The 23051-nt window shown below is 37.9% G+C and overlaps 1 protein-coding gene across 20 annotated transcripts in view; it reads right to left on the reverse strand.

The window, feature by feature from the left end:
- The window catches only part of RAPGEF4 (Rap guanine nucleotide exchange factor 4), a 282236-nt gene that overhangs the window by 162396 nt on the left and 96789 nt on the right, over positions 1-23051 (reverse strand). Inside the window, exons 1-2 of one of the 20 annotated variants that reach the window (XM_055308185.1) lie at positions 18913-19028; positions 16491-16555 (exon numbers count right to left, since the gene is read on the reverse strand). The exons of 10 other annotated variants lie outside the window; for them this stretch is intronic. In XM_055308185.1, coding sequence (XP_055164160.1) covers positions 16491-16555; positions 18913-18930 — 83 coding nt within the window. In that variant the 5' untranslated portion in view covers positions 18931-19028. Of the gene's footprint in view, positions 1-6832; positions 6918-7082; positions 7274-16490; positions 16556-18780; positions 18789-18909; positions 19030-23051 lie in introns of those variants that run through there. 9 more of the 20 variants (XM_055308190.1, XM_055308194.1, XM_055308191.1 and 6 more) reach the window with 9 other exon arrangements.

A 23051-nucleotide genomic window follows, 5' to 3' on the forward strand; every position in this document is an offset into this window, starting at 1 on the left:
TTCAGGATCACTCAATTACTTCAAGGACACAAAAAGACCTGAAGGAAACAAAGAAGCCAACTGAGTGTCTAAGTAAATTTTTTAAAATCCAAAGCACAGAAAGTTAAAGCACTTTTTATTTTAATAACCAGTCTGGGGACAAAAAAGGCTTTTGAGTTCCAACACTTTGGTTTAATTAAAGGGGCAGATTACATCAAGTTTATCTGTAAACTAAAGAGTAAGAAAGAACATAAGAAGATTTCAGAGTTAGTGTTTCAGCCCCAGAGGAGATCAATATAACAGAATAGATGGTGGTGGGATATCTTTGAGGGAAGTGTTTTGGGAAAGAGTCATTTGGCAAATTATTGCTGTGGGTCAGAGAAAGAGGCCTATCTGCCCCATTCTGGGTCAAATCCCTAGTTTGGAGGAGATCTTCAATCAGGAATCTGCATCTTGCTTCCTGAGGTGAGAGCTGGTGTAATACAAGCATAGAAGTCCATAGCATGTAAATATTAACAGAAGGCTTGGGAATGGATGGAACTCCCACCCTACTCCTCCCGAAGTCAGAAATGAACAGAACCCCTGAATATTATCTATATTTTACTAATATGTAAAGAAAGATCAGCCCACAGAGACCAAGACATAGGAGAGCACAAGGAAGACACAGGAAAACTATATTTCAGAGAAAATGGTGATTTACAAAGTCAAATGCTATAGAAAGATTAAGGACTAAGAATCCTCTTCACATTCAGAACAAATAGGCAGTTGGATGCCTTTAGCTAGAGGGGATAGAATTGGCTGGGGTAGGACTTAAACCATGGTGGGTTGAGGAGTGGGAAGGAAGGACCCAACGAATATAGACAAGCCCTTTGAGAAGTGTAGCTATAAAAGGGGAGAAAAAGGAGAGCAGATGAAAGAGTACAGAGGAAAGATGAAGATTTTGATGTGCCTTATTTTTTTTTAAGATGGGAGCAGCTAGCATATCTGGGCACTCTGATGAGAAGGAGCTAGTAGAGATAAAAAGGTGAAAGGTATAGGAAATGGAGCAAAGTGTGCATAAAACAAACACCCCCAAAAGATGGAGGTGAATGAGGTGCAGAACACAGGTGGAGAAATCAGAAGAGGGAAAACCTCTTATTTTAACCTGGGGAAAGGTGAAGTGCATGAACACAAACGGACAATTTAAAAATATGTATGTATTAAATCACCAATATTTGCAATGCCTTGCTCTCACTCAGAAAAAGGATCATTTGTTTGCTGAACTATCTAGGACTTGTGCTGACTGAGGTTACGGGTGGGAGGAAATGAAGATAGACTAGTCTGTTCTACCTATGAAGGAATGAAATCAGACAGTCAGGAGTAAGATGAGGGGAATTAATGTGGGAGAAGCGTAGGAGGCAGAGGAGGAGGACAGAGAGAGAAGATATATATCTTTCTTCGCTTATGATGGGGTTACACCTTAATAAACCCACTGGAAGTCAAAAATATTGTAAGTCAAAAATGCAATTAATACACATAACCTACTGCTGAACATCATAGCTTAGCCTAGCCTATCCTAACCATGCTCAGAACACTACATTAGCCTACAGTTCAGCAAAATCATCAAATACAAGCCCTATCTTGTAATAAGGTGTTGAATATCTCATAGTTTATTGACCACTATGCTGAAAGTGAAACACAGAATGGTTCTAAGTGTATTGGTTATTTACCCTTGTGACCACATGGCAATTGGGAGCCCAGCATCAAAAAAGAGTATGGTGTCACATATCCCTAGCCTAGGAAACAAATCAAAATTCAAAATTCAAGGTCTCGTTTCTACCAAATGCATATTGTTGTCACATCATTATAAAGTCACAAAACTGTTAAGTTGAACCCCTTAAGTCAGGAAGCATCTATAAATTGACAGCTGCCATGAGAAGCCAGACTTCGGAAAGAGAGATATATAAAAACAATTTTTAGGAAATCTAGCTATATGTTCCGGGATTAGTCCTCCTTTTGGTCTTGGCTGACTCCTCAAGAAACTTTTAAGTAGAGACCTCCATCATCTTCCAAGGCTTTCTGGTGTCAGATTTTTTTTAAAGATTTTATTTATTTATTTATTCGTGAGAGAGAGAGAGAGAGAGAGAGAAGAGAGAGAGAGAGAGAGAGAGATTGAGAGAGAGAGAGAGAGAGAGGCAGAGACACAGGGAGAGGGAGAAGCAGGCTCCATGCAGGGAGCCCAACGTGGGACTCGATCCCGGGTCTCCAGGATCATGCCCCCGGCTGAAGGCAGCACTAAATCGCTGAGCCACCCAGGCTGCCCTGGTGTCAGATTTTGACTTTCACCATGCTGAACTATCCTCAAGGCAATTGGCTGCACTTGGGATATGCAGGTAATTGATCTGGTGGCAGGAAGCTGAAATCCTACATGCTGAGATGCAAGGCTATCTCCTGACGTGGTTTGGTAAAAAAAACAGGAGAAAAGTTGAAAAATCTTCAAAAAAGGTGTTGGGAAGAATGTCAGGAATGTATTAGGAAAACATATAAGGATCACTGAGGTATACTGAGGGGTCCAATTGAGATTGGAGGTCATAAATTTGTCACAGCATCAATCTGGACAGTGGTATGATGTTTTCTTAAGCAGGGCTTAGCAGTCTGGTTGTAGGCAGGAGAAAGCACACATCTGTACTGATGAGGGGATGGTATTCACTTCACCTGGTAGGCACCAAGGGCTGGCACAGATGTGTTTTGTTCATTTCTAAGTATCTAATACAATGCCTGACAAACAGAAATCACTCAATATTCTCTATTGAATGGATGAATGGGAGAACTGACAATATTGGTAAGAGGGTGGTTGACATGATAGGCCATGGTACCCACACGAATAGAGAAGGCAGTGACAAGAAGAGGGGGTTAAAAGGGGAAGTTTAAGGGGATCGAAGTTCCTCTCCTCAGTTGTACCAGTCACATGAGCGGCATCACCTACTCAAAAAAGAACCTGAGTCTTAAGCACTCCCTGGTGGCTGATCCAGCAAGCCAGTAGGCTCAATGGTCTCCCCTATTTTTTACTCCTTAAGAGCAACAAGCGCATCACACACACTCCTCTTTTCCACGTGAGAACTCCCTTAACTTCCCTTCATGCCATTCATGCCATATCTTTCTCACTTATTCTTCAAACCGGCTCTTTCTCCTCTTTAACTTTGGTCCCAGCTACCTTAGGTACATCCTGCTTTCCTTTTCCTCCTTTTTATCTCCTCCTCATTCCCTTTCCTTTTTCAAGGAGTGAAACCAATCCTGGTCATGGTAGGTATGATTGAAGGTAAAGTTCATGAAACGAGGACAAGGAAATCCCTACATTTCAAAATTAAAGAAATCAAAGTCTCTTAAAGCCAGTGAAAGTGGACATAAATTTTAAAGTAGCCACATCCCATACCATCTTGTAATTAAGCTGCACTTCTCCAAGTACTGGCATTCAAAACATTTTCCATTCTTATGGTATTGCTTGTGTTTTAATTATTAACATAAAGTCTTTTTTGCTATCAATTTTTCATTGCAAATGTACGTGACTTCTACTATAGGATGAGTCACACAGACTTTTGAAAAGTAACCAAAAGATGTTTACAACATTGTTCTGATAACGGATTTGCAAATGAACATTTGGACCACCACCTATTTGCCAGTCAGTGCTTTGGCATAGTTTTGATTCCTGCTTGAGTTTCCTGAAAAATCACAACAAATTATTTAAGGAATAACAGTTGTCAACTTTCTGACAAGTCATAATGAATGGTTAAGTTCTGAAAGGTCAACCAGCTATCTTTTGGCTTCCATCTCCTCTTTAGAACCAAGCTATTTTGAGAATTTCCATTCCTCATGCTCTTTTTCTTCCCAACCCTGACACTATTTGTATCCTCTCGGTGGCATTTTTTTTTAACTCAGGAAAACTTAAATAAGTTCCAAGATTGCAGAAGAGCCTTATTATTTGATGATTGTGGGTCTTGTCTGGGAAAAACTCCAAACATAGATTTGCCATTTTAAGCAATTCCTTTGAATTCTCACTCTATTGTCAGCAACAGTCCTATATTATTGGTTTATTATTGATTTTTTTCTTTCCCTTTACATAAGTTAACTAGGCACTCCAATTTCCTCTTCTCTCTTATGTTCTCTTGGTTTCTAAGTCCCTGAAGAACTGTATTGTTTCAGCTTTTTGGGATTTGAAGAACAAACAAACCTCACACACACACAAACACACACACATACCCCGACCTTGTCATTGTCACAAACCCATAATTCTTCCCCTCAGCACCATGGTTATTTCTTCTTTATAATATTCTTCTTCACTCTAATATAATCAGCTGCCACATTCTGTCAATTTTCTCTTTAAAACATATTTCACATCATCCTTTTCTCTGTTTCTGCTCGTACCATCCTGCTTTGGGTCATATTCTCACCAAAGGTTTTGTTACAGACTCCTCGCCAGCTGTCCTGCTTCACTCCTATTCTCTCCCCAAGCCCACCTCCATGCCCAGCACACATTCAGTCCATACGGTGACTTTTCCTGCTTGTAGCTTGTGAAGGAGGAAAGCACCGCCTCTGCACTAGGCACAGCCCTGCAGGATGAGTATTACTTTCTTCATTTCACACACGATGAAACACTCTCCCAGAGGTTAAGCATTTTGTCCCAAATCACCTATCTTGTAAGTGCTCAAATCACTAGCTCTCATATCTGAAGAGAAGAGAGCCATCTTTGTTGAAACAGGAAAATAAAGCATTTGCATAGCAAAGATTTGATATTTAATCTCTTCAAAGTCAAGGAAGAGTCAGACTTGCAATTATTACCATATCAAGGCAACGTTTTCAAGAAATGGGATTCATACAAGAGAAGTATAATCCACTCGTCTACTCTCAAAGAGTTTATAATCTACTTGGTTAGCGTATGTATCTAGAACATGCTAGATATACAGTGTGTGCTAAATAAATATTTGCTCAAGCCAGGACCAAGACATAGAAGGAGAGTCCTTACTACTCTTATTTTGGCTTGCCACTAATCACATTGTTTAGTCACTGGATGCTTCTTATTATAAAACGCTCTCTACAACACTTCCTCTTGACCTGGTCCCAAGGAATATCAGAACAATACAATGTTAGGGAAAAAAAAAGACATTGAGATTACTGGGCTGCCTTCCAACCCATGGGCCGATTTATTTTTTCCTAACTACAAGATAATTATTGCTGGATATTATTATGGGATTTTTCCATATGTCCTTTAGTTAGGACAGTGATGACCCAACACAGCCTTTTAATGTCTCTGGTCTTGTGCCAGCTCACTTCCTTCTAGCACTTTGCCTTTGGTTTTTATCTTTATGACTATTCAAACTTCCCATTCCCTAATCAATACCTCTTTTGGCCACTGCTGTTGACTACATACCTTGACAAAGACTCCTTGGAAAGGGTCTTTTTTCCTCGCAGCCGGCTCATTTGAAACAAGCTCTTGCTATGTTCATCATTTTGGCAAACAAGGACAAGTTCAAGGAAATTGGAGGCCAAACTTGACAGAGCACTGGGTGCAGCTGCTGGCCCAGCTGTGCAATGATTCTCAACTGGTCCATTACCTCCAAAACTCAACTATTCAGCACAGCCTTCCCTAGTCCAGCACTCCTGTCGGTCTAATATATTTGGCAACAGCCATTATTTCAGAAATGAATGCTCATGTGTATTTATAGCAAATCGCATGCCTGCTCTATCAACAATTAAAGCGATTAGGATTCAGCAGACATATTCCTCTAATTAGGACAAGATGGAAGACATAATATATAGAATGCTGCAGTTTGGTCCAGGTTTATTCTTCCCTGACAAGACTGTCATGCTGCTTTTCCTCAGTCACACATCCATTCTCTCTGGGGCCACCCTGCCCCCTACAGAACACTCACTTCCTGTGTCTATCCCACGGAATTTTCAGTCAGGGGATTCTGTTCGCAACGGACACTTCAAGTTGCCCTGACCTCCCCTCCTCAAACCACACTTCAGGCTCAGTGGACAGTTTGAAGGCTTGTTTTGAGTAACATGTGGACAGCACCATGTGGCCACTAATTTCATTCAGCTACGCCCTTCCCCTGGAGCCTCAGAGTGTATGTTATACGCTCACACTTCTGTAGTCTTTCCTCTGAACAAAAGCCCGAACTCGGTGTCTGGGCCATAAATCCCATCTTGCTTCACTCTTACCCATGCATTATTTAAGCCATCTTCTCGGGGAGCCGGCGTGAGACTTTCCCTCAGAGTAACAATCAGCAGGCGCCTTATGCGCCGTTTTAACGGGAAATGTAGGATATCGGAGAGAGTTCCACCCATTTGCAGTCTTGATAATGAAATATGATAATCTAATTTGGTAAAAATAAACTGTGAAATCAGAGATTTGAGGCAAAAACTTTAAAGATGCAATTCAGACGAGCAATCAATGCTTATTCAGCTTCTGTACCATCTCAGCTTTCTCCCTGTGCAGATGCTTAAGTGATGCTAAATTAAATAATTGACAAATTTTTAAAACTGCTGGAAATTACCATCTGTATTTAATTTTGGAATATAAAAAGGTCCATAGAAAACACCCTTTATGATTATTTTGTCTAATAACAGATATGAAACAATACAAACATCCCAGTCATAAAATATAATGCGTTCCGAGCAGTCTGGCTTACATATTCAAACACAGTTTTTCAAAACAAAAGACCACAGGAGGAACGAAATGCTGGGTAACCAATATATATATATATTTTTTTAGGTGAATGGCAAAAGAACTGAGCTTTTAGTTTAAAATCCACCTCTCTAACCTTAATCTCCCCACAAAACAAAAAACAAAACAAAACAAAACAAAAAAACTCACCCACAGGCTTCCTTCCTATAGACAGTAAGGATAACCATCACTTTTTCACGTTTCTTTCTCCTGGATAAACACTGGGCTAAACTGTCCTTCTGTTAAGAACTTTATTAGGTTGATATTACATCCGTACAAAATGAAGTCTACGACTGTAAATAAACATGCTTGAAGCTTTCATGAATACACAGAAAGAGAAACAAGCTCCCTGCGTGGGAACACACTGGTAAATACGTGGATAAAACAAGCTGAAACTTACACCAGACACTTCTCCCAGGTCCAGCACGGCAGGAGCCCTAAGGGTACATTCTAGTTTTTTTTAATCCATGTTCTGTTCTTCTCACTGATGGGACTACTCAGGCACATGGTCAAGTTGCAATCGGCTTCTCCCTCAGTGATGTATGAGAGCTGGGCTGATTTATCTTGTCTTTCTGCTGCATATTAGCACTAATGTTTCTGCGTATGCATCCTACCTTTCTTTAGCCGTAGCCCCGGCTTTATCATTGGTAATCTAAATTAAAGAGCCAGTGAACAGAGCAGGGTTGTTGTCCCCCACCCCTCCCTGTTTTCCATGAAACAATTGCCAGGCAGTCATTCCCGGACAAGGATTCCACTGTTTATTCTATTGAGCCTCCCCTTCAATATCCCATTGAGACTAGAAGTCAGTCGCAAAAGGATAGGTCCAGGGAGACTGTCTTAGTTCAAAGGTCTATTTATGATTTATCTTTCAAATGGTACAAATGACCTCAGGAAATATGAGGGAGAGCTGTCATTTTCCAGTTTTTTTAGCCCAGAATACAGAATTGACACTGTTTACAAAAAAAAAAAAAAAACAGAATAACTTGATACCCCACTTTATTGCCTGTGGTACAGTGCACCTTTTACTGACTTTTTTTTTCCGAAAAATCTCTTTCTTTTTCCACCCATGTTTGTTTTACATATGTATCATTTAATGTTAATTTTAAGGAGAAGTAGGAGTGCTATAATTTAGCAAGTTACATACAATCATCATTAACCTTGTTATAACTTGTCAATAAATAGCAGCTGAAGCAGGAGCCAAAGACGATTTAATTCAGGAGTTGCCAATTCCTTGCTTTAAGACACATTTAGAATTTTCTCAATCTCCACAAATGTTTGGGAAGAAGAAACACGTCAGAGTACATTTTCATATGAAAGTTTTTAATTTCGAAAATTTTGCTCTCTTAGCATCTCAACGCTTTTAGCCCAGATTTTAATGCTTCCTGAAATAATATTAGGTTTGTTTTCTCATTTTAAGCAGCATAACTTTTTCACAGCTGTTAAGCAACAGAATTTGGTGGATAATAATGTATAACAAGTTTCATCTTTATTTTTGTGTTTTTGTTACAAGAAAACATGGTTGTTTTCATAATTATAAACACGTATGTTACATCTTTAATTTCGCTTTTTAAAGTTAATAAATTATAACATCCATTTCCACATAAGCATAAAATATAGACTTGCCATTTTTAGTAGCTTTTTGATATTCAATTCCCTAATTCCTTGATATTTGCATTGCTTTAATTTTTCATTATAAAAATAAAATGTCTCTTTTCAGAAATGCAAAATACATTTCAGGCCCTTGGTCCAAAAAAAAAAAAAAAATCAATCTCTAACTTTCTGCTACTCAACATTCTTCAAAATTGCGGTTGAGAAAAATAAACTTGGGAGTTCTGCTTGAAGACTATCTGGGGTACCAGTTCCTCTAAATTATATCCCTGGGTGAAACTTTAATCACTTATATTAATTTCTACACTCTAGAACTTGGTTATACTGAACTGCTCCACAAACATCCAAAGTAATTACTTTAAAAATTTAAATCTGGGCCTGTCATTCCACTGCTTAAAACTGTGCATCGCTTCCTGTTATTCTTAGGATAAAAGCCAAAATCTTTATCATGGCCTTCAAGGACTCAGTTTTATTAAACTCAGAAGATAAGCCCACCTTCCCAGAACCGACTGGCTGGGACTCAGAACCATCAATCAATCAAGTATTGAACCTCTGCTCTTTACTGGCCAGTCAGCTTGAGTATGGTATCCGAGCACTGGTGTGGGATCGGAGAGAATTTCAAAAGCAAATACATAGGCCTTTTCCTTTCATTTGAAAGGAACATTCATAAATAAGAGTTCACCACAAATCAGTTTACAAACTGCAGTGAAATCAACACGAAGCAAGCCAGACCCAAAAGTGCAAAGTGAAGATAAAATCAAGGGTTAGAGAAATAAGATGAAATGAATCATTTCATGAATGCTAACTGAAACTGACTTAGGCCAGAGGAGGAAAAGGCAAACAATCAGGAAGGAGCAGAAACTCTAAAACAATTATACTCAAGCTTGGTCCTACTGTTATGCTTCCAAGGTCTATGGTTTGCATCAGCTAAATTAATCTTAGATTTACATTTTTTTGTATATTCTTTTATTGGAATTTGATTTGCCAACATATAGTATTTACATTTTTAAAGGCCAACTACCTCATAATTGTGGTCCTGAGTTTCTTCAATAAATAATTTCCATACATTCATTATATTACTGTTGATATACTTTCCTCCAAAAATTCTCTTTATTTTAATCACTAAAAGAACCACATGATAAACTTCACCAGTTTCTAAGTAAGATGGCCCAAGAAACATATCACAAGACTCTGAAAATAAGAGATTTCTCATAACTAAAGATCTACTTTGCAATCAACCAAGAACAACATAATCCTTTAATATAACATGTAAACTTGTACATAAAATAATGTAAATACTCAAAGACATGAGAAGTATCCAGGGAGTAATGAGATCTTGAGAATGGCCTAGTACATGAGGAATTAACATCACTAAGGCCCCACAAGTCCAAGAGTATTTCCTATACTTCCTGCCATTGTCCTGAAAATCCCTACCATTAAAGTCTACCCTTGCAAGAAATCCTAAGACTCTGGAACCAAACTACCTGTATTCAAATCACAGTCCTATCACTTACTAACGGTATAACCTTGGGTATGATACTCTAACTTAGTGTAATGTGTCTTTCAAACTCATCCATAAAGTGGGATAATAGACTTCTGCTTTTGCTCTTTCTAAGATTTTATTTATTTATTCATGAGAGACACACAGAGAGAGGCAGAGACACAGGAAGAGGGAGAAGCAGGCTCCTCGCAGGGAGCCCAATGGGGGATTCGATCCCAGGAGCAGGATCACACCCTGAGCCAAAGGTGGACGCTCAATCACTGAACCACCCAGGCGTCCCAAGACTTCTGCTTTTGGTCATAAAAGTGATTCATATTAGACCAACCTTCTCACAGATAATAATCATGAACTCTGGATAAAATATTTTAAAACAATAGCTAAATGAAGACCCTAGAGAGTGGCCAAGAGCAGGCAAGAGCTAACGGGGTGGTGGTGGGGGATGGACAGAGAGGACCACTTGGAAGAACAGCTCTTGATAAATTAGTCATGTTTTATAGCTTCTTATCTAAGAGGAGACCCAATCAGTCAGTTCCACATGGTGGCTAGATCTCTGCCATCTTACTAGCTGAGAAATTAGAGATGACAACAGCTATAAATTTTGGGAGGAAACCCCAGAAAGAAGATAGCCACAGAGAGGAAGCCTCAAATTCAGTACATATAATCTGAGCAAATCACTGACTGCTCCCAATACTATACATATAAAAAGAGGAGACTTCGATCAGTCCAGCTAAGATGACAAGAACTAAACAGATTTCTACTACTGTCCATCACAGGGAAGACAAAGTTGGAATTTGACTTCTGTTAAATTAACTGCCTACTAAAACAGTAATCAATTTGGAATCTCTATAACATGCCACTCACAATGTCCAAAGTACATTCCAAAATTACTAGATATGCAAAGAAACAGGAAAACTGATCCTCAAAAGAAAAGATAATCCAGAGAGACCCACTTTGACATGATGCAGATACTGGATTCAGCAGACACAGATTTTTAAAGCAATTATTATAACTATGCTAAAGTATATAAAAGCAATTTCAGCTTTTTTTCTCAGAGAAGGAGAAATTATTAAAAAAAGAGCCAATTGGAAATTCTAAAGCTAAACAAAAAATCTAAAAAGAAAATTCACTGGATGTAATGGTAGATTAGAAAGTAATAATAAAAAGTTATTGGTGAACTTTTAGATAGAACAATATAAATGATCCAATTTGCATAAGAGAGAAAAGAACTTTAAGAATGAACAAAGCCTCGGGGTCCAGTGGGATATAATAGTATATCTAACACATGTGTAATTGAAATAGTAGACCGATAAATGGAGAATGAGCAAGAAAAAAAATTGAAAAAATAATAATCCAAATTTGCCAAAATTTGGTAAAAACAGAGATATAAATTTAAAAAATTTTAAATCTCTGCAAACCCCAAACAGGATAAATAAAAACAAAACAAAATATAAATCCATGCCAGGGCACATATTCAGACAGCTAAAATTCAAAGACAGAGAAAAACTTAAAAGCAACCAGGGGAAAGTGGCATATTATACACAGGATAAAACTATACTAATTTTTCATCAAAAGTAATGTAGGCTAGGCCACAGAAGAATGACATCTTTATAATGCCAAAAGAAGCAATAACGGTCAAGCTAGAATTCTATATCTGGCAAACATATTCTTAGGCAATGAATGCTAAATGAAGACATTTTCAGAGAAACAAAACCCAAAAGAGTTAATTGCCAGCAGATCTACACTACTTGAAAGGTTGAAGAAAATTCTATGGGACAAAAATAAATTCCACAAATGGTTATTTGTGTCTACAGAAAGGAATGAAGATCACTGAAAATGGTAAATGGTAAACATGTGAGTAAGTATGAAACACACACACTCCTTTGAAATTCTTTAAAATACAATTATTATTTTTTAATTACAACACTATATTGTAGAGCTTATAACTTAAATAGACGTAATATAAATACATGACAACAACAGGCCGGTAGATGAAACTATGCTGTTGCAATGTTCCAATGCTTGACACGAAGCAGTACAATATAACCTCTAAGTAGAATGTGAAAAGCTAAAAATATGTATGGTAATCTCTACAGCAACCACTAAAAACTAATGCAAAGAGAGCCAATTAAAAAGCCAATAGAAAAATGAAAACAGAATTTATGGCAGCCATGAAGGTGCCTCACTTGGATCTCCCTTCTAGAAGAAACTTGCCAATCAGCTGTGAGGAGTGCAGTTAGCTAGCTGACAACATCCAAAGGCAGCACCTTTGGGTTCCACTGTGAGTGAATCAAAGCTATATTCTTCACAATTAGCCAATGAGTAAACACAACAGGGATATGCGCACTTGGCTGATTTTGCCCATTGCAACACTCAACTATCAGCAATCTTTGACTAAAATCTTCCATCAGGCTTGCAGAGACTTTCCCAAAATCAGAGTGCAGTTGGGAGGCTTTTTAAAAAACCTTTCCTCTTTTCTTGCTCCCTCCTTTCACAGATGTCAGATGCCTGCTCTCTCTCCTCTTTATCTTGCACTTATAACTTCATCTTGGCACCTGCTTCCTGAAGGACCAAACCAATGCAGAGTTCTAAAAAATATTCAATTAATCCAAAATAAGGCAGGAAAGGAAGAGAGAGGAACAAAGAAGTATATGGGATGAAGGGGAAAGAAAGAGCAAACTGGTAAATTAAATCCAAACTTATAAATAATTATATTAAATGTAAACAGACTAAACATTCCAATTAAAAATGGAAATTGCCAGAATGCATAAAAAATTAAAACTCATCTTTGTGTTCTCTATATCCCTTAAATAAATGGAACAAATAGTATGAAAATAAAAGCATGGAAAAAGAGAAAGCATAAGAAAGCTGGAATGACAATATGAATATCATATGAACTAGATTTTAAGGCAAAGAGTATTACTAGACATAAAGAGAGACACTTAATAATGATAAAAGGGCAATTCACCTGAAAGAAGTAAAAAAATAATAAATGGATATGCATCTAATAATACAACATTTTGAAACAAAATTGACAGAATTACTGAATAGACAAATCCAAAATCATAGCTGGAGATTTTTAAGACTGTTTGCTCAGTAACCAATAGAACAAAACAAAATAAAACAAAAATAACCAGTGAGAACACTGAAGGCCTGAATATCACTATCAACCATACTAACCTAATTGACATTTATAGAACACTGCACCCAACAACTGCAAAACACACAATGTTTTCAAGTGTACATGGTACATTCACCAATACAGACAATTTAGTGTGCTATAAACAGTCTCAATAAATTACAAATGACTGAAATTTTACGAAATGTTTTCTGACCATAATTCAATTAAACTAAAAATAGTAACAATTAATAACTAGAAAACCCCAAATACTTGGAAATGGAGAACACACTTCTAAAAAACTTGTGAACCAAAGGAGAAATCACAGGGAAAGTACTTCAAAGTAAAGAGTAATGAAAATGCAATATATCAAAATTTGTGTGCCATAGTCAAGTAATTAGAGGGAAATTTATAGATATAAATGTTTATAGTAGAAAAGGATAAAGGTATAAAAGCAGTGACTCAAGCTTCCTTCTACCTGAGAAGATAGACAAAAGAGCAAATTAAATCTGAAGGAAATGGAAGGAAATAATGATTCTTTAAAAAGAGCATAGCTTTGGGACACCTGGCTGGCTCAGTGGTTGAGCAGCTGCCTTTGGCTCAGGTCGTGATCCTGGGGTCCCAGGATCAAGTCCTGCATCAGGCTCCCCAGAGGGAGCCTGCTTCTCGCTCTGTCTATGTTTCTGCCTCTGTGGGTCTCTCATGAATAAATAAATAAAACCTTTTTAAAAAGAGCATAGATCAATGAAAAAGAAAACAGATACAATAGAGGGGAAAAAAGAAAACCAAAAGTTCGTTCTTTACAAGATCAACAAATTTCACAAATTCCTAGATAGACTGATCAAGAAAAATTAAAATGAATGAATAAAAATTACCAGTATCAAGAACGAAAAAGAAATCTTTAGAAATCTGAATATATTGAAGGGGATAATAAATAACTCTAATAAACAACTTTGTGTCAACAAACCTGGAAACTTAGATAAAATGGAAAAACATTTTTTTAAAAGATTTTATTTATTTCATGAGAGACAGAGAGAGAGAGAGGCAGAGGCATAGGCAGAGGGAGAAGCAGGCTCCTCTCTCAGGGAGCCTGATGTGGGACTCACTCCCAGGACCCTGGGATCACGGCCTGAGCCAAAGGTGGATGCTCAACCGCTGAGCCACCCAGGTGTCACAAAATGGACAAATTTCTTGAAAAACAGAATTTACAAAAATCAACACAAGATAAAATTATAAGTTTTATTTTATTTTTTTCATTATAGAACTAAGACTTTATTGTTATTGTTGTCAACAGTATTTTTAATAATAAATTTATTTTTTATTGGTGTTCAATTTGCCAACATACAGAATAACACCCAGTGCTCATCCCGTCAAGTGCCCCCCTCAGTGCCCATCACCCATTCACCCCCACCCCCCACCCTCCTCCCCTTCCACCACCCCTAGTTCATTTCCCAGAGTTAGGAGTCTTTATGTTCTGTCTTCCTTTCTGATATTTCCTACCCATTTCTTCTTCCTTCCCTTCTATTCCCTTTCACTATTATTTATAAGTTTTAATAGCTCAATCTCTCTTAAAATAACTGAATGCATTATCAAAATCCTCCCCATAAAAAAACTCCAAGACAAATCATTTCAAACATTTAAGGAAAATATAATATTAATCTTATGCAAACTTTTTTTCAAAAAATGGAGCATGATGGAAGCTTCCTCAACCCATTTTATGAGGCCAGCATAATTCTGACACCAAATCTGACAAAGATACTATGAGAAAAGGAAATTACAGCTCAGTATCTGTGAATATAGACAGAAAAATTCCTTAACAAATATTACCAAATAAAATCTCATAATATACAAAGATAATCATTCTGGGGCGCCTGGGTGTCTCAGTCAGTTAAGCATTTGCTTTCATCTCAGGTCATGATTCTAGGGTCCTGGGATCAAGTCCTCCTTCAGGCTCCCTCTCCCTGCCACTCCTCTTGTTTGTGCTTTCTCTCTCTGTGTCAAATAAATAAAATTTTTTTTAAGATAATCATCCTGTTTTACATCATGACCAAGGAGGGTTTATCTTAGGAATGTAACTCAGTTTTAACATTTAAAAATCAATTATTATAATAGACGTATTACCAGAATAAAAGAGAAAAACCATATAGAATTTCAATATGCTCAGAAAAGCATCTGACAAAATTCAATACCAATTCATGATCAAAACTCTCAGAAAATTAAAAAATGGGAAGGGTGATTTCCTCAATCTGCTGTTATAATCTTATTTAATGGTGATATGTTGAATGCTTTTCCAAGACCAGTAACAAGAAAAGGATGTCTACTCTCACCAATTCTATTCACCTGGTGCTGGAGGTCCTAACCAGTACAAAGCAGGAAAGACCAATAACAGGCATAAAGGTTAGAGAGAAAGAAATAAGACTCCCATTTTCTGCAGATAATATAATTGTTTAGATAGAAAAATCACAAAGAAACTAAAATGGGATAATGGTACCTATTTCATACAGTTGTTATAAGAATCAAATGAGTTTAAATTTGAAATGTGTTTAGAATTGTGCCTGACACATGATGAGCACTGCATAAGCATTAAGCAAAATTTAAAAATGCATATATCTAAATATAAAATCTGGAAGTGTTACATATTAGCTTATTGACACTGAGTATATATTTATTTATCAGAATAGCTAATAGAGAGCTACTTTAAGGTTATCTTCATTCTGGGAACCAGGTTATGAAGAAGTTCAGGGCAGGTAACACCACACTGCCTAGGGAATGGCTAAGTCTCACTAACATCCCTGAAATAGAAAGATGAAGTATGTTATAGTTTGACACTGCCTACAGAGTTACTGCTTTTATATGTGATTTATTATGTCTACATAATTATACAAACAAGTCCAACTGTTTTTAATGAACACATACCTTGTTGTGATCTATAAGTATTCTCACAGCAGAATATCTATGTAAGACGTTTAAGTACAAAAAAGGTAGTTGGCATAATTGTATTTACAGTATAATTCCATTTTTAAGGCAAAAAGATAGGCATATATGTTAAATGCATTAATATGTGCATAGGAGAATGTCTGGGAAATATCCAAATAGAAGTGTTAATAGTGAATAGCCCTCCATAGTGTAAGTAGAAAGGACTTTCATTTTTTTTACCTCATATCTTTTGTATATGGTTCGGATTTTTAATAGTATTATTGATATTTGTACTTTGCAACTTAAAAAATACAATAAAATCCTTTACTAATGCAAAAAACACACCAACACTTACAAGTCACAATGTTTAGAGTCCTCTTGTTTTCTACATCAAACAAGAGGAAAAGAATTCTTCTTTTGTGTTCTTTAAACAGAAGTAGAGTTTTATTTTAGACATCAAGAGCATATTCCAGATATTTGTATCTCTAAGATCCTTCCCAGCATCCCCATCTCCCTCTGCCCCATATGGGGAATGAGGAGAGTTACAAACCCAGGTGAGGTCAAAGGGTCAGTATGTGGGTACAGGTGGGCTCATCAGAACTGAGAGCATGATAAGGCAGTGGACTTGAGGCCCCTATGAGCCAACCTTGCTTCATTCTAATTCATACCTTCTCACTCCACCTGGATTCCAGGAATTGGCTTCCCCACCTCCCATACCTGGATGCAAGGAGACCTAGGTAGGACTATGGATCAGAGATAATCCATTACCACTGAAAACACAGAATTTTAATTAGAATGACCTTAAAAAAATGTCTAATTCATCTACAGACATCCACTTGCTGTGTGAGGAAACAAGTCCAGGGAAGTAACTTGCCCAAGGTCATAGGGTTACTAAGTCACCACAGCAGGACTCTTGAGCATCAGGATAGCATCCTTTCTGTTAAAACAGAAGGTGGGTCTAAAAGTGCATGTCTTATTAATGCCAGACCAGGGGCTGTGCCTTCATGAACAAAGAGAGAAAAGAAGGATGCAGGCTCAACCAGGCTCAGAAAGAGCGATCTTCCTGCCTTTATCATAGACCTTTGAATTGGAGTGCAAACATCAAAAACTGGCTCTGTTATTCATTTACTTTCATTACTAGTGTTCCATAAGATGCATATGCACTTTCTCTACAAATAATCCATTAGTACAAAAGAGACAATGTTTCCTATTTGAGATATGCCTTCTGGCCACATCATTCAGAGATGCTTTTAGTATATAACTAACACTAATGAAGGGCTCTTGTTAGAATGTTTTCCACATTTTGGTTATAGGCAATAGGAAACCTGGAGATACTTAAATTAATGCAATGTGTTGTATTATACTCTATCAAATTGTTTTGTTGTTGTTTTTTTTTAACAGTGGGAACTATGAATCACTTTCTAAAGTTTAGGAGGCTTGGGATTTACTTAAAATCTATAAATCAGAAACTGATTCAATCAGATTATCCTGCAAACTTGTCCAGAACTATGAAGAAATCTCTCATTCCTCCATGCTAAAAAAAAAGTAAAGCTCCCAAAGAATAGTCAAAATAGCACTCCAAAGGTTATAAGCGAAGGCTCATACTTAATTAAAACTTAATGTAATTGATAAGCAAATAAAAAATCATCCTTTTCTATTTATCAGTAGAAGTTTTCGAAACTCCTCTTCTATAGGTGGTTGTTTATTAACGCTGATAAATGGTTATAATAATCTCAGAATAAAATTGTTGCCTTCATTCAACATCACATTTTTTTCACCATCAACAGAAACCCTTTGAACAAATTATCTCAAGTTCCTCGAATGCATTAGAGATGTTATATATACTCTCAAGTCTGCAAGAACATACCTTGGGGTTAAGGAGAGGCATCCTTGCATTCATTATAGGAAGCTAAAGGGGGATGCATAAGTGGCAGTTCCTGGCTGGACTTGAATGCTGCTCACATTTATTATATCGCCACCCCCAACCCCAGACATTTCATCATTAATGATTTTCCAATACTGAAGCTTTTTAAAACCTTGATCTTTTGTGAAAACTCAGTAGGATGATACAAACCTTCCAGCTGAACAAACAGACTAGAGCAGAAAGACCATTGCCTTAGTATTTGCCACAGAAAGTATCATCTGCCCTGACTTCACCCCAGTGTTTCATTAAAGTGGTGTCTTTCAAAATATGCAAATGACAGTAATAATTTGAACAAACAAATGAATTAGGTGAGCCTCTATAGGCAATTTACTCAAGGTAATTAAGAATGCTAAATAAACAAATTATTATTTTAAATGGCAAGAAAGCTTTAATTAAACTTGATTTCTATACTTAAAATGAAATTACTAACTGAACAGAAAGGATCCAGTGTGAATTAAAAGCAAAGTGTCAAGAAGGTAAAAAAAAAAAAAAAGAATGTACACTCTGACTTTTGATTCACAAGATTAGTACCAGGTGTCACTACATTTTCATTGGAGCTGGCTCAGAGAGAAGTATCTCTGTATATGAATTTAGAATTGACAAAATGTATTTGAGGTGCCTCGAGCATGAGCACATTTTAGAAGGTAGAGATGCTAAGCAAAAATAGAATCAACCTAAACCCAAGGTAATTTCTCTCCAATCAGTATCTCAATCTTTCCTTGCCAATAAAAAAAATGGGACCCAGCAGGCTATGATCCATCCAGGGATAAAGAGCCCTTCTGTAATAGGTGGAGGGACATGGTAGCTCACAGCAGACCCTCCCCAGTAGTTTGATGGCCTCCAGCCATGAAGTACATTTGTATGATGGACCAAACCAATGACCATGGAAATAAAGGAACATCTCCAAAGTTATCCCGAAATGGATAAGGCTAAAACACAGTCCTATTAAAGTAGATAACAGTAGATAATGTTTGTTCTACAAAATAACACAATCTTAAAAATAAGTATAGTCTATTTTGAAAGCTTCAAGTAACCTTAAGTAATCGCCAAGACTAGGCATCTCCATGTCTCTTCCCTTTTTAATGTGTTATCCCAGTAATTTTAATAGGACTCTGATCAGACCCAGCCACCAGAACTGGCAAGCAGTATAGCCCTCTCAGAACCACCTGTTTTCTTCTCCACATGAAACACGTTGCCTGGTGCAGCTCCTGGATCTTCCCTCTTCCGCCTTCAGCCCAGTGTCCCACAGGAATACACAGGAGTGTCTTGTCCCCTTCGCTCTTGGCTTTCTGGTCAGGCAGGATGACCCAGGGCAGGAGTCAAGGTGGAAGCTAAGAGCGTGAGCCGGGTGGTGGCAGAACAGAGCAGGGAGGGGCCTGAAGACAGGCTGGAGATGCCATTCTAAGTCACTACCTTTGGCATCTGGGCCCAGTCACCCTGCCGTGCAAGACCATTTTCATATTGTTTCCCTAAATAATCTGCCTGGAGAATGATGCTCGGGATACTATTAAAGTATCAATGACAGTGATTAGAAGTTTATGTCAAGCCTGTATGCTAAAGAGTGGAGAGAATTTCAGATTATTGTACTTTCTCTTATGCACTCATGCCTTCACTCTGGAGAAGCAACCATGAACTGCTGATTCTAACTAGAGAGGGAGTAAGTATGTCTAGAAGTCAGGAGATCTGAAGAGACCAGTGTGTCCCTAATTCTTCTATTTGCTCCTTCATTCCTTCATGCATTCATCAGTAAGAGTCATTCAGTCATCATTCATTTATATGCACAAGGCATATACAGAGACCCCCCCCCATTCTATCCTCAGGTTGTTCATGTTCCAGAGATAGAAGACACATCAAACAAAATGTGCTGGAAAGTCAGGATGAAATGGAAGCACCATAGAGGATGCTCCCATGTATTTGAGGAGTGAGAAGTTCAAGGGAGGAAGCAGAGAAAGCTGCCTGTGACCAAACATTGGTCCCAATAGAATGTACCTACTCCTTTGACCCACCAGAAGAGGGGCTGTGCATGGTATGGAGAGGGCTTTGTCTCTCGAATTAGAGCAGAAATTCCAAGAGTGCTGGAACATACCCTTGTGTCTAGCACAGAGCATGGGATGCTGTGAGGTCTCAACATATATTTGCTGAATAAATGAATGATCTAAGAATTTGGATCTGCCCCGGGGACTTTTGCTGGACAGAACCTTAGTGAGTGAACACATTAGAGGACATTCAACAATATAACCCTGTAGAATTTGCAGACAAGAAACCTCCTCTAAAATGTTTGCACAGAGTAGCAGAATTGTGCAAAGGGAGTATGCTGGATCCATAAAATGTTTGTAAGTGAATGGGTAGATAAAATGTGGTACATCCAATCAATGGAATACTGCAATGGGAAAAAAAAAAAAAGAACTGACATAATACTGCGCCATGGATGGATTTCAGAAACATGATATTCAGTGAAAGGAGCCAGAAATGGAGACCACATATCACATGATTGACATTGATAAGAAATGTCCAGGAAAGGGAAATTTACAGAGAAAGTAGATCAGTGATTGCCCAGGAATGGGGTGGGATATGATTAACTATAAACAACCATGAGGGATCTAAGCAGGAGGATGAAACTGTTCTAAAACTAGACTGTGGTGATAGTTGTACCACCTTGTAAAGATTCTCTTTGAATTATACATTTGAAATAGTGAATTTTATGATATATAAATACATCTCACTACAGTTGATTTAAAAGTTTTGCAAAGGGAGTCATAAATTATAGGTTTGCCATCATACTACTATGAGGTGATTGCTAACACAATTGTTGGAGAACACAAAGACAAGAACTCAGAGTTGAAAAGAACCCCCACCTCTTAATTCCCAACCTCTGGGTCCTTCCTAAAGAACCTCCTCAGTTGTTGCCAGGGCTGGAAGGCGGCGGGGAGTGGGGAGTAACTGCTAAATGGGCATATGATTTCCTTATGGGGTGATGAAAAAGTTCTGAAATGAGACAGTGGTAATGGTTTCAAAACATTACGAATTTACTCAATGCCACTGAATCATACACTTTTAACAGCTAAAATGGTCAGTTTTATATTTATGCATTTTACCAAAAGTTGTGGCCATGTCTGAGGAATGTTTTCACATTTCACATTTCCCTTTCATCTGCCAAATCCCTGGTAGCTACGGAGGGGCCAGCAGCTGTCCCTAGCCATCTCATGGCAGGATATCTTAGTCCAGGTGACAACATAGCTCTAAGAAATTTGTTTGCTGTATTCTATTACCTTTCCTCTGATTAGCAAACATCAGATATTAATTTTAAAAAATCTGGGCTTGGCTTGCGTGTTAATCCTGCCCACTTGAAACTGGTTGGCATCATTCAAAACAACACACAGGGATATTCCTGAGCTTTCAGGCCATTCATTAAATGTTGCTACCATGGCTTCCTGCTCCCTGAAAGTGTAAGAGGCAATGATTTCTCCTGTCACAGATTCAGCTATGGCATATTATGAAACACTGGCTGTTCATCAGAAATTCTTTAGGTCCATAAAGCTCTAAGACTCCCTGTTCCCATATAATCCAAAGCAGCTCCAGCCTGGCCTAGAATGTCTTCCACATGATCCCTACTGCAAATACCCTAAGCAATTAGCATCCACAATGATTTTTAGAGTACTTTGTTCACCAGTATCATCTGCACTAGTATTCCTATCAGACTACCTATAAGGCTGGTTAAAATGGTCTTTCTTTCTTCCCAATAAGAAGAGAAGTTCCTTATGAATTAAGTAAGTTTCCCAAGGATGCCAATTTATTTAGAGCTCGAACCAGGGTCTGAACATGTTTAGTAGTATTCATATGATCGGTGGTGTACGTAGAAAGTAAGGATTATCAGCTACAAAATATTTTCTACCTCAAAGATGACATTAAACTGATATTTTCATTTTGAGATTGGTTAAAATATGTCTGCAATTGAATGGGGTGAAAAAAAAAACACCTCAGGCTTCCATTCGTGAAATAAAATTTGGAGAGCAAGTACTAAACGCCAAATGTCTATAAGAACTCCTCAGAAGAATTACTTCTTCGCTGCCAGCCAAAACTCACAGGGACACACTGTGGCTGAATTTTTTAATTGTGCTTTTTAGATGCTGGATAATTTTCTGACTATTAAAGACAATCATAGCCAAGCCTAACAATAAAAGTAATTGAATCTCATGCTTGAGAGCATACAGCTGATTCACCACAGGGTGTAGGAAAGGAAGGAGGCAAATAAGAGGAGGTGAGAAGTCCAGAAGTAATTTTCTCTCCGTGAAAAGCAGAGACTGCCTTCACAGTAGAAAAACCTGAGATGGAAGTACATCCTTATATTCCAGGCCTTTCTTCAGTGTGGCATCTGAAAACTACCAACAGGCATTAGAGACTGAACCCCGGCCTCTGCCCCAGGTCTCATAACCTCTGTTTAGGATGTTGAGATGAGATTTCCAAGAGAGGACAGGGTGAGGCTATAGCTCCTCTGCTCTTGGGAGACTGTGCCTGCTCCAAGTCTCCCCAAATGCTGGACAAGATGGAGCATGTAGACTTAACGGGGCAGTGTACTGACCAACCAAAATACAGCCTAACTTGTATGTACAAGAAGGGTTTTTGCCTTACATATGTATCAATTGCATTCAACCTCAAAGATCAAGCTTCTTCTATGTGTAAGGCAAATAACACAAATACTACACAAACCCATCCTTAAAACAATTAACAATTTAATGGCAAAAGTACCAGCAGCTGTTGGATATAAGCTAGCCAGCCACCTGGTGTCAGAACAAGATCTATTTCTGTAAATATTAAATGTGCATAGATTTTAAGATTTAGTTGGTGGTCACAGAGAAGGCCTTCACAGATTGGCCCTTTCTGAGATGAGATTCTAGTACAGGACATTTGGGTAATGAGTTAATTTTCTCTTCTATAAATGGGAATTCAGGGCCATGGTCTCAAAATCAACCACAAATTCAAAATCAAAATGAGTGCAATGAAATATATGAATATGAATATTCACAAATGGGATAGGGATTATAAATATCCTCATGTCCTCAAGAATACAGTCTACAGGGATGCCTGGGTGGCTCAGTGGTTGAACGTCTGCCTTCAGCTCAGGGTGTGATCCCGGGGTCCTGGGATAGAGTCCTACACCAGGCTCCCTGCAGAGAGCCTGCTTCTCCCTCTGCCTATGTCTCTGTCTCTCTCTCTGTGTCTCCCATGAACAAATAAATAAAATCTTAAAAAAAAAAAGAATAGAGTCTATATTTCTACTTAGCTCTAAAGAGTGACATTATCCCTT

This window comes from Nyctereutes procyonoides, unplaced genomic scaffold (genome assembly GCF_905146905.1).
Source record: "Nyctereutes procyonoides isolate TBG_1078 unplaced genomic scaffold, NYPRO_anot_genome, whole genome shotgun sequence".
NCBI lineage: Eukaryota > Metazoa > Chordata > Mammalia > Carnivora > Canidae > Nyctereutes > Nyctereutes procyonoides.